General features: G+C 47.7%; 1 protein-coding gene across 2 annotated transcripts in view; it reads left to right on the top strand.

Moving 5' to 3' along the window:
* The window catches only part of slc23a4 (solute carrier family 23 member 4), a 70,158-nt gene that overhangs the window by 23,355 nt on the left and 33,902 nt on the right, over positions 1 to 12,901 (top strand). For both annotated transcript variants that reach the window (XM_086008959.1, XM_086008958.1), the window contains exons 4-6: positions 1,173 to 1,332; positions 2,305 to 2,486; positions 2,819 to 2,939. In XM_086008959.1, coding sequence (XP_085865085.1) covers positions 1,173 to 1,332; positions 2,305 to 2,486; positions 2,819 to 2,939 — 463 coding nt within the window. The remainder of the gene's footprint in view (positions 1 to 1,172; positions 1,333 to 2,304; positions 2,487 to 2,818; positions 2,940 to 12,901) is intronic.

Genomic DNA, 12,901 nt, shown 5'->3' with positions numbered 1-12,901 from the left:
TGGGCCAGCAGAGGGGCAGATGCCGAGCAATGCCATTTGCTGTAAGGACACATGTGACTATCATTCAGCATAGAATTTGCACATATACGGTGACAGTAATGATCAGCCGCAACCTCAAACTTGGCTGCCTCTTGCGGTTATGCTGCAGTGCTGATCTATGGGATGGTGCTGTGGTATGGCAAAGAGGAAAACCTCATGCAGCACTACTTTGACTTCAGGAGCCAGCAGAGAGGAGATTGCTCTGTCAGTTCTCTACAGGTCCTTTCCCTTTATCTTGACCTGCCCCTTCTTAATCCCCTGCGCCTTTCAGCATTGGTAAAGGCTGCTGATGCGTTAAAAGGCCTTTTAACGCTCTCCGGCTGTTTGTCCCCCCACCCTTTAATTGTTCCCATCCATTTAAATTTGACATGGACAATTTGCCTCTCCGACCAGTGGTGTCATTCCCAGACCTATCTGATTTGGCGTCTCAGGGTCAATTTTGATTGCCTTCGTCTGGCATTAACAGGGTGGTATCAGCTTCAAAATGGGGTCAGTATCTGACTTTGTATATGGTTCCCTCTTTTTGGGATTTTACCCCTACTCACCCAAATATGCTCCAAAGGTGATCAAAGGGGTTATGCCCATAGAAGGGAACTCCCAGAACAGGATTTAGTTGGCCTGGGATCCATTGGGCAGCCAAGTAAAAGCAGGCACACCAGCCCCCCGGCTGGTGGAATTGGGACCCACATGGGAGTGCAGGCCTGAGTCTTAGCCTAGACACCCACAAAGATAAAAGGCAGGCAGAATTTAGAAATCAACCCCCATTATCAGGTGACTGAATGGCCCCACCAAAAGACTACTGGGGTTGGTTGGGACTGCCGGGACCTATTAATGCAGCGGGCCTCTGTTACATTAGAGGGCCTCTCAATACTTGCGACACCCACCCGCCCCCGCCCCCGCCCCAATTCTGGTGGGCACAGAAGATGTGCCAATAGCGTTGGATGCGCTCGCTAACTTTAAATAAAATAGGGAACCTTTCCCAATCTGGGATAGTCTGATGGTGTCAGCAGCGGAGGTCGCCTGAGAGTATGCCAGGATCAAAACGTTTCGGGCCTCTGTATAAAATAAAATTCTCCCAAAAATGTATTAACTGCTGTAACAAGGAGAGTTGACCAATCTGCTGTTTGTTTCAGGTTGCCGATTCTTCAAGGAGGGACATTTGCTTTCCTAACTCCTACCATGGCAATGCTGTCCTTGCCCAAATATAAATGCCCAGAATGGACATACAACAAGACACTAGTCGATGCCAATGATCCTATCTTCATTGAAGTCTGGCAGACACGCATACGAGAGGTACTTCAGAAAAATACCTATTTTTTGGGAGACTGGCTGGCACTGTGCATTAGTAACCTTTCAACTCTAGAGCCTGGGCTTGAATCTAGTCCAGACTGGTGAGCTGAAAGCTTCCTCTGTATGGTTGCTGTGTGCAAGGAGTTTGGCAGATTTAACCTAGTTCCTAATGGGTCTTAGCTTCTAATATGACATTAAATTGGTAATTTCACTCACTGGCTGCTGTGGGAAACATGATGTCATGTTAATGTAGAAAGAAGATATTCTACTGAGGTTATGGCTAAGGCATATTGTTGGGGTAGTGTAAAGGCAGCTTTACCCTGCATCTAATCCATGCCATACTTGATCTGGGAGCACCTCATTCAACGCTGGGTGCCTGAAACGAGAAAAAGTTCAATTGACATCACTCAGCAAATATTTCAGCAAAAATATTAGAAGAAACTTACTTTTATTTAGTACTCTTTCAAAGAACTGGCACAGACACGATGGGCCGAATGGCCTCCTTCTGTGCTGTAGGATTCTGTGATGCTGATGGGGGAGAGAAGGAGCTTGTGACACAATGGAATGACATACTGTTCTCTCATTTTACACAGGGACCCAACCCATATGCTTATATTCATTTACCCCATGAATTTCCACTTGTGAAAATGTTCACCTATTGTGCATCATATTTTTACAATGACTGAAGAATGCAATGGCTTGGTTGATATATCTCTAAAGCATTACATTTTTCCCTGAATCCCTGCTGAAAGTGATTCATTTCATGATGCAATCCATACTCTTTTCCATTCGAAGCCTGGAAATGTGAAGTGTAGAGCAGAAAGCATATTTCCCATTTCCATTTTTGCAGTTAATGAAGAGTTAATGAACGATTCTCAGAATGCTGGAATTCTATTTTTTGCTGTATTTTCCTTTTTGCTTTCATGGCACAAAATAAATCTAGCCATGGTAACTGGATAATCTCATTGTTTGCAGATCCAGGGAGCAATTATGGTGGCATCCAGTTTCCAAATAGTTGTGGGATTTTCTGGTTTGATTGGATTTTTAATGCGGTACATTGGCCCTTTAACCATTGCTCCGACCATTTCCCTGATTGGACTGGCTTTGTTTGATTCAGCTGGGAATGATGCAGGGAGTCACTGGGGTATTTCAGGCATGTAAGTATTCAAAACTAATACTAAATAGAAGGGCTGTAACTAAGTACTTACATTTAACGCTATGTAGGAAGTCTGCAACTCATCAAAATCAATACTCAATCGAGGGGCTGTAACTCAACTAAGCTAGATAACTGAGTGTTGAATCTGTCATTTATGAGGGCTTCAGTGTGGCAATGTCCACCCTAGACTGAATGCTGGGCATTGAGCAACCTCCTGTCAAACTCGAACAACTAATTTTCTGTTACTCAGACCAGGATTAATAGAGCTGCTTTAAGAAATTTTCCAAATCCATTCGAATTCTAACATTCCTTGTTACTTAAATTGTGTTTCAGGACTGCAGGCTTCATTATACTGTTCTCCCAATATCTGCGGATTGTGCCAGTACCTTTTCCTGCCTTTAGTAGGAGCAAGAAGTGCCATATTTATTGGATGAACATATTCCAGATATTCCCGGTATGTATCAATATTATTTACAATTATAATTTTAGTCTTATAAATGTTAAAAAAGAACAACAAATACCATCGCCATGAACATCCTGCAACAGATAAACTATGTAAGGAACTCCATCATTGTCCTTACTTTTTTGAGAAATTTTGTGCTCATAAGTGAGGGATATTGGTACTGGGAAATGGAATACTTTCCTATTCAGGCATCCGTATCAACAATAAGCACTTCCAGATCAGGTATAGCACAGTTAGATGCAAATCAAGGCTCCTTATACTCTGACCAAATAATGTCGCTCAGCTTCAACCTCAGAAAAGCATCCCCTACTTCGCCAGTGTGATAATCTTCCATTTCCCTCAATGGGAATCCTGTGGCTTCTCTGAGTGAGATTCGCAGTTCAGTGTCTCTTAGTATTACATTGTGGCAATTGAATACTGTGGGCCCAATTCCACTAGGAATTAAATTGATACTAGTCCAACTCATTTCACACAGGAGTCTTACAGCTAACAGAGACACAAGATTGTGCTCTCCCCATTGCCTTGTATCTTCCTCTGCTTCAAATGTTTATCCAAGTTTCCCTTAAAAGATGCAATGACCTCTGCCTTTGGCAAACCACGCTATGCTCCAACAACCCGTTGCATAATGAAACTTCTCCTAAATTCTTTCCTCATTTTCTTAGTGGCAATTTTAAATTGACGATGTCTTATCACTGATTCCCCAATCAGAGGAATTTAGGGGGAGAAATTCGGTATCGCCCTGTTTGGGGCGCAATTATTGGCCGGGCACCTGGCGCTGATTATCACTTCTGACTGCAAACTTGGCTTCTATCGCCCCTTGAGGTGATTGGAGTGCTAAATCAGGCGCTATACACCTCTTTTAAGACGTTAACGCCGAGGAGCGAGGCGCTACCTCAGAGCGCTGGTGAAGCTCATGTGATGTCAGTCAGCAATGGAACACAGACCCACTGGCGCCGGCCAGTTCTTAAAGGGGAGGGTCGATCTTACTCTCCATCCACACCCTGTTCATTGCAGCCTTGAATCTCGGCCTGGAGAGACCTGTACATCAATTATGCTGGAAAGAACAACGGAGAGGTCCAGGGAAAGATGCCAGAGTGCAGCCCCCATAGTCTCTTCTAAATTGATGCAAGGAAGGTCAAATCAAAATGAACCTGCAACCTCTTAAGGCGCTAACGGGAGGCGCAAACCAACTGAATTTTTCACCCTTTAAGTCTTTCCCTATTTACTCTATTAAAATCCTCATCATTTTAAAAATCTCAATTAAATCTCCTCTTAGTCTTCTCTGCTCCAGTGGAAATATTTCAAGTGTTTCCTCAGTACAATAGATTCCAATCGCTAACATTATGCTGGTGAATCTAAACTGAATGCTCTCAGTGGCTTTAATGACTTTTCTATAAAGGGGCACCCAAAACTGCATTCTAACTATCTCCTAACGACGGTTTGTATAATTTTATCATTGCTTCTTTAATCTTGTCCACAATGCGCCTATTTATAAAACCCAAAGTGCTATTGGCCCTTTTTTGTGGCTTTATCTACTTGCACTTTCAGCGAATTTTGTATTTAATCAGGTCCATTTTGCTGGAAATGAAAAATATCATAGCAATAAGGACAATCAGTGATAATAACCTGAAATGGCCCCCTGCAGAGATTCCTTCATGCTTGATATGGTCCAGCACTGATCCTTCCATGTCAACCTTGACATATCATGCCAACATGGTTGAATCTGATGAACCTGGCATTCTGAGCAGCATGAGAAGCCTGTTAAATTAATTTCAAAAGAAGGGTCACGAGAAACAGGTTCTAGAATAGAGGAATGTGGACTTGGAAAAAGAAAGTGTTGAAATTGGTGGTTGGTAGAGCAAACCGTATTGGACTGTGTACTGAAGGCAGAATATTTGTCTGGTGTCAAATAGGGAAAATTTATGTGTGCTCTGTTATGCTGTTTTGATGGAAGCTATGTTTCTTTGATGGACTTCAGAAGGGAAACTGGAAACAGAGGGGTAATTTTAACCCACAAAAACGGATGGGTTTGGGTCAGGTGGGAAGTTAAAAAGTTAAAAATCTGAAACAGGAACATATCCCACCTCGAACCCCCGCCCCGCCGCCCCACCACTTCCAGTTTTAACGGAGACGGGGCGAGAGGCGGGCAACCAATCCGCTCGCAGGAGGCGGGTCTGGCATTTATTTTAACAGTGTTTCTATTTTAAAACCATGCTGGCCGGGGGATTTCCCGGGCCTCAGGTAAAAGGAGGCGAGAAGTGCTGGATCCATAAGGTAAAGTGCCTTTACAGTACTGCTTGTGGGCTAGGAGGAGCAGGAGTGTTGGCTCCCCCTCCCCCCACAATCGGACCCCATCCCCTGACCAACATCTCCCCCCTGACCACCATCTCCCCCCCCCACGAACCACCATCTCCCCCCCCCAACCACCATCTCCCCCCGACCACAATCTCCCCCCCCGACCACCATCTCCCCCCGACCACCATCTCCCCCCGACCACCATCTCCCCCCCGACCACCATCTCCCCCCGACCACCATCTCCCCCCGACCACCATCTGCCCCACGACCACCATCTGCCCCCCGATCACCATCTGCCCCCCGACCACCATCTCCCCCCCCGACCACCATCTCCCCCGACCACCATCTCCCCCCAACCACCATCTCCCCCCCGACCACCATCTCCCCCCCGACCACCATCTGCCCCCGACCACCATCTGCCCCCGACCACCATCTGCCCCCGACCACCATCTGCCCCCGACCACCATCTCCCCCCGACCACCATCTCCCCCCGACCACCAACTCCCCCGACCACCAACTCCCCCGACCACCAACTCCCCCGACCACCATCTCCCCTGACCACCATCTGCCCCCGACCACCATCTCCCCCCGACCACCAACTCCCCCGACCACCAACTCCCCCGACCACCAACTCCCCCGACCACCATCTCCCCTGACCACCATCTCCCCCCCCGACCACCATTTCCTCCCCCAACCACCAACTCCCCCGACCACCATCTCCCCCCAACCACCATCTCCCCCGACCACCAACTCCCCCGACCACCATCTCCCCCGACCACCATCTCCCCCCCGACCACATCTCCCCCCCGACCACCATCTCCCCCCGATCACTATCTCCCCCCGACCACCATCTCCCCCCCGAACACCATCTCCCCCCGACCACCATCTCCCCCCCGACCACCAAAGCCCCCCCCCGACCACCATCTCCCCCCCGACCACCATCTCCCCCCCGACCACCATCTCCCCCCCGACCACCATCTCCCCCGACCACCATCTCCCCCGACCACCATCTCCCCCGACCACCATCTCTCCCCCGACCACCATCTCCCCCCGACCACCGTCTCCCCCCCCGACCACCATCTCCCCCCCGACCACCATCCCCCCGACCACCATCTCCCCCCCGACCACCATCTCCCCCCCGACCACCATCTCCCCCCCGACCACCATCTCCCCCCCCGACCACCACCATCTCCCCCCCTCCGACCACCATCTCCCCCCCGACCACCATCTCCCCCCCCGACCACCACCATCTCCCCCCCTCCGACCACCATCTCCCCCCCGACCACCATCTCCCCCCCTCCGACCACCATCTCCCCCCGACCACCATCCCCCCCCGACCACCATCTCCCCCCCCGACCACCATCTCCCCCCCCGACCACCATCTCCCCCCATGACCACCATCTCCCCCGACCACCATCTCCCCCCCCGACCACCATCTCCCCCCCGACCACCATCTCCCCCCCCGACCACCATCTCCCCCCCGACCACCATCTCTCCCCCCGACCACCATCCCCCCCCGACCACCATCTCCCCCCCCGACCACCATCTCCCCCCCCGACCACCATCTCCCCCCATGACCACCATCTCCCCCGACCACCATCTCCCCCCCCGACCACCATCTCCCCCCATGACCACCATCTCCCCCCCGACCACCATCCCCCCCCGACCACCATCTCCCCCCATGACCACCATCTCCCCCCCCGACCACCATCTCCCCCCCCGACCACCATCTCCCCCCCCGACCACCATCTCCCCCCATGACCACCATCTCCCCCGACCACCATCTCCCCCCCCGACCACCATCTCCCCCCCCGACCACCATCTCCCCCCCCGACCACCATCTCCTGGTCAAGAAGGTAAGAGCCCATGGGATCCAGGGTGCCTTGGCACATTGGATCCAAAACTGGCTTAGTGGCAGAAGGCAGAGGGTGATGGTCGAAGGTTGTTTTTGTGACTGGAAGCCTGTGTCCAGTGGGGTACCGCAGGGATCGGTGCTGGGTCCCTTGCTGTTTGTGGTCTACATTAATGATTTGGATGTGAATGTAAAAGGTCTGATCAGTAAGTTCACAGATGACATGAAAATTGGTAGGGTGGTAAATAGCGAGGAGGGTAGCCTCAGTCTGCAGGACAATATAGATGTGTTGGTCAGATGGACGGAACAGTGGCAAATGGAATTTAACCCTGAAAAGTGTGAGGTGATGCATTTTGGAGGGACTAACAAGGCAAGGGAATACACAATGAATGGTAAGACCCTAGGAAAGACAGAGGATCAGAGGGACCTTGGTGTGCATGTACATAGATCCCTGAAGGCAGCAGAACAGGTGGATAAGGTGGTTAAAAAGGCATATGGGATACTTGCCTTATCTATTTTACTAGTTACATCCTCAAAAAATTCCAGTAGATTAGTCAAGCACGATTTACCTTTTGTAAATCCATGTTGATTTTGTCCGATCCTGTCACTGTTTTCCAAGTGATCTGCTATTACATCCTTTATAATGGACTCTAGCATTTTCCCCACTACCGATGTCAGGCTTACCGGTCTGTAATTCCCCGTTTTCTCTCTACCACCTTTTTTGAATAGTGGGGTAACATTAGCCACCCTCCAATCCATGGGTACTGTTCCAGATTCCATCGAATGTTGGAAGATGACCAGCAATGCATCTACTATTTCTAGGGCCACTTCCTTAAGTACCCTAGGATGTAGATTATCAGGCCCTGGGGATTTATCGGCCTTCAATCCCATCAATTTCCTAACACCATTTCCCTACAAATACTGATTTCTTTCAGTTCCTCCCTTTCATCAGACCCTATATTCCCCGACATTTCTGGGAGGTTATTTGTGTCCTCCTTTGTGAAGACAGAACCAAAATATGTATTTAGTTGGTCTGCCATTTCTTTGTTCCTCATTATAAATTCCCCTGATTCTGACTGCAAGGGACCTACGCTTGACTTCACCAATCTTTTTCTCTTCACATATCTATAAAAGCTTTTACAGTCAGTTTTTATGTTCCCTGCAAGCTTACTCTCATATTCTATTTTCCCTTTCTTAATTAATCCCTTTGTCCTACTTTGTTGAATCCTAAACTGCTCCCAATCCTCTGGATTACTGCTTTTTCTGGCCAATTTATATGTCCTCTCCATGGATCTTATGCTATCCCTAATTTCCCTCTTTAGCCACAGTTGAGTCACCTTTTTTGGTTTATTTTTATGCCAAACTGGGATGAACGAATTCTGTAGTTCTAATTTGCATCTCATACCATCGAAGATTCCTTTATTTAAATTCAGGACCCTAGTCTCTGAGTCAACTACCTCATTCTTCATCTTAATGAAGAATTCGATCATATTATGATCGCTCCGACCCAAGGGGTCTCGTACAACAAGATTGCTAATTAATCCTTCCTCGTTACATAATACCCAGTCTAAGATGGCCTGATCTCTGGTTGGTTCCTCGACATATTGGTCCAGGAAACCATCCCGTAAACACTCCAGGAAATCCTCCTCCACAGTATTGTTACTAATTTGGTTAGCCCAATCTATATGTAGATTAAAGTCAGCCATGATGACTGCTGTGCCCTTTTTGCATGCTTCTCTAATTTCCCTTTTAATGCCATCCCCAACCTTCGCATTACTGTTTGGAGGTCCATATACCACTCCCACTAACGTTTTCTGCCCCTTGGTATTTCTCAGTTCTACCCATACAGATTCCACATCATCAGAGGATGCAGGCGTGTTATCTAAGGTAGACTGGAGAGAGTGGGCGACACCCATCGTTCCTGTCATGAAGAAAACGTTAAACAATAAGTCTGAGGAGCCAAGGAAGGTTCGCATCTGTGGGGACTTCAAGGTGACGGTGAACCCAATCCTTCACACAGTACAATATCCTCTTCCGAGGATAGAAGATATTTTCGCCTCACTATCTGGAGGGAAGCGTTTTACAAAAATTGACCTACCACAAGCATATTTGCAGATGGAGGTTGAAGAATCCTCTAGGAAGTATCTCACGATAAACACTCAGAAAGGTCTTTACCAATATAATCGACTGGTATTCGGAGTTGCATCAGCTCCGGTGATATGGCAAAGAGCGATGGAACAAGTCCTGCAAGGGATTCCGGGGACTCAGTGTTACTTGGACGACATCCTAGTGACAGGTGAAGATGACAGTGAACACCTTGCCAACCTAGAGCAGGTGCTCACTAGACTAAGAGAACATGGGCTACGAGCCAACCGCCCCAAGTGCGAGTTTTTTAAGAAACAGATATCGTATTGTGGCCACGTGATTGATGAAGAGGGGTTACATAAGTCCCCTGACAAAATTGAAGTGGTAGTTAAGGCTCCAGCGCCTGAAAATGTGTCGCAACTGAGGTCATTCCTCGGATTGGTGAATTACTACCATAAGTTTTTGCCGAATTTGTCCACAATTCTGCACCCACTGAACGCCCTACTACAAACTGGAGTAGCATGGAAATGGAGCGATGAATGTAAGCAGGCCTTTCAGAAGAGTAAAGACCTAATCACTTCAAGAGAAATATTGGCTCACTACAACCCATCACTACCGATAAGACTGGCGTGTGATGCGTCTCCCTACGGCATTGGAGCGGTACTGTCACATAAATTCCTTGATGGTTCAGAGAGGCCGATAGCTTTTGCGTCACGCTCGTTAACTTCAGCCAAGCGTAACTACGCCCAGATTGACAGAGAGGCCGTCAGCCTGGTGTGGGGGGTGAAGAAGTTCAATCACTACCTGCATGGTCAGAAATTTACTCTACCAACTGATCATCAACCTCTTGTCTCCATCTTCAACCCTCAGAAGGGCGTCCCGATAATGACAGCACAACGGCTACAGAGGTGGTCCCTTTTCCTAGGGGCACACCAATATGACATCGAGTACAAAGGAACTAAACAGCATGGGAATGCTGATGGATTGTCGCGCCTACCGTTGCCGCCGGTGGAAGAAGCACCTGCAGTGGATCCAGTGGAGATATTCCACTCGACCATAGTCGAATGTCTCCCTGTGACAAATGCAAACATAGAAAAGGAAACACGAAATGACCCGACACTCTCCTGGGTCTATGATTTAACGGTGAAGGGATGGCCAGCACATGGCGAACCACTGTTGCCAGCATTCTCGCCGAGAAGAGAACAGCTGTCAGTGTGCAGAGGAACCTTGATGTGTGGACCCAGAGTAGTAATTCCACCCAAATTGAAGGATAGAGTGCTCAATGAGCTTCATGAGGGCCAGCTGGGAGGGGTAAAAATGAAGAACTTAGCCAGAGCGTTTGCGTGGTGGCCGGGAATCGATAGAGAAATCGAAGAGATGACCAAGAGCTGTACAGGATGCCAGAAGGTCCAAAACGCCCCACCACAAGCCCCTCTACATCCATGGGAGTGGCCCTCATCTCCATGGCAAAGGGTGCACATTGATTTTGCTGGTCCATTTATGGACTCGATGTTTTTAATTGCGGTAGATGCACATTCAAAGTGGCCAGAGGTAATAAAAATGTCCTCAACCACCACAGAAAAAACTATCACAGTCTTACGAACCATATTCGCCAGAAATGGGCTGCCTGAACAAATTTGCTCCGACAATGGACCACAGTTTGTGTCTGAAGAGTTCCGGAGGTTCTTAAAGAACAATGGTGTTAAGCATTACACATCCGCCCCATATCATCCAGCCACCAATGGATTAGCCGAGAGGTTCATTCAAACATTCAAGAAGGCTATCAAGGCAATGTGTAATGAAGACATACCCCTACAACACAAGGTGGATAACTTCTTGTTTGCCTACCGGAATGCGACACATGCGGTTACCAACCAAACTCCAGCCATGATGTTCTTCAATCGAAGACTACGATGCCGCTTGGATTTGGTTAAGCCAAACATCAGAAGAGATGTGGAGAACAGGCAGTTTCAGAACATGAATGAAAGGCCGACCAGGAGTTTTAAGATAGGTCAACCAGTTTTGGCCCGGGACTACCGCACAGAGAAATGGCAGCCAGGAACGATCTGTACACGGCAAGGACCTCTAATGTATACCGTGGACGTTGGAGAGAGCATTGTAAGACGCCATGCTGACCAGATTCTAGAGTCACTGGAAAACGTCAATTCCACACCACGATCCAATACACCTGGTGATGAAACCGAAGTACCAATTGCATCTACCTCAGAATCGGGAATATTGGAAGCAGACGAACCCAACAACGACGTTGATTCCGAATTAACTCTGCCAGAAGAACCTGATACCCCAAAGAGGCGTTATCCAGACAGAATCAGGAAGCCTCCTCAAAGACTGAACTTATAATTGCTTAACTTCAGCTAATGTATATGACAACTGCAATTGTAAATATGTTATTTAATTATTAATCGAATGTTATTTACTGTTTAGCTAAAAGGGGAGGAATTGTAGTGTATGTACTTTGCAGAAGGAACTATATTCTGCAGCCCCTGTATACTGCAGTACCAGTAGTGACCACCCCTGTATATAAGCCTGTGTAGTAACTTTGCATAGTTAGTTCCAGTTTGTCTCCACTCAGTAAAGACCTGTTATAGCCAACTCCTGCAGTCCGTGTCTCAATTACACACGGACATAATAACCAGGGCAATAGATATCTTGTATCTAGAGCCCGAAATTCCAGGAGTCCTGTTCTGTTAGTTGAGGCCTGGTGAAGCAGAACACCCGGCCCCTTATTGACAAGGACTCAGACACTTAAATGCTCAAGGCAAGCAGCCTGCACCTGTAAGTGCACATCAGGGGTGCTCACCTCAACAGCAGCCCGGAAAATCAGAGCAGCATTGTGTCACTCCGACAGCAGACCTGAGACATTTTTTAATTCTCCTAAGAGAGCCCATTGCTATTTTTGCCATTTGCTTTCAAGGGAGCTTTGTTGTAAGTGGAGTTTGGATATATTGTGGAAAGCAATGATAGCTATTCAAGAAACTGGACAAAATGGGATTTTAATGGTCAGCCAGTGTCAACAGCAAACAAATTTTAATGCCTTTACTTCAATGAAAGCACACCCAATATAATTCCTGGGCCACCCTGTGGTATGTAGATCACCTGAGATGGGCTCTGTGGAGTTTTGTCCCAAGTAATTTTCCATCAGAGACCCAGTCAAAAGTAACTGAAAGGAACTACGAAGATTTGGACTCTTGTTTTGAAATTGTTTTATATATCGTGCAAGTCGAGTATTGTACTGGAGGTTTCTTGCTGTGCCGTTCTGCGTCTGTGTGTAAGTAAATCAGTTAGACTATTACATTCAGCCTAAAGCTAACAGTATAGTAGTTACTGTCTTTTGAAGTAGAGAGGTCAATGTGAAATTGATTATAAATGACTCCTTAACTGCGGTATATTCCACATGGTTTCTGCCACAATATACTGTAGTTAAGGAATAATTGTTAATCCAAGACACGCTCGGCTAAAATTCGATTGTGTCGCGCCTGGTGTTTGGACACTACGGGTGCCTCTTTGGGTCGAAAATGGCGTCCGAGCCGTGCACGGACACTTCTGGTGCAGGCTGCTCCGGACACCACCTTGGGTCCTCTTGGCCACAATGCTGAAATAAAAGCCACCACAAAAGAAACATTCTGATCCAAAATTATCCTTCAATGCATCCAATATTACATAACAAAGTCAACTGATCACCCTTGTGCATTCCCTTATT

Source organism: Somniosus microcephalus, chromosome 16 (assembly GCF_052327205.1).
Source record: "Somniosus microcephalus isolate GS21.2 chromosome 16, FLI_Smic_1.0, whole genome shotgun sequence".
Classification (NCBI taxonomy): Eukaryota; Metazoa; Chordata; class Chondrichthyes; order Squaliformes; family Somniosidae; genus Somniosus; species Somniosus microcephalus.
The sequence above is the reverse complement of the archived record's forward strand: the minus strand, read 5'-3'. Positions and strand labels throughout refer to the sequence as shown.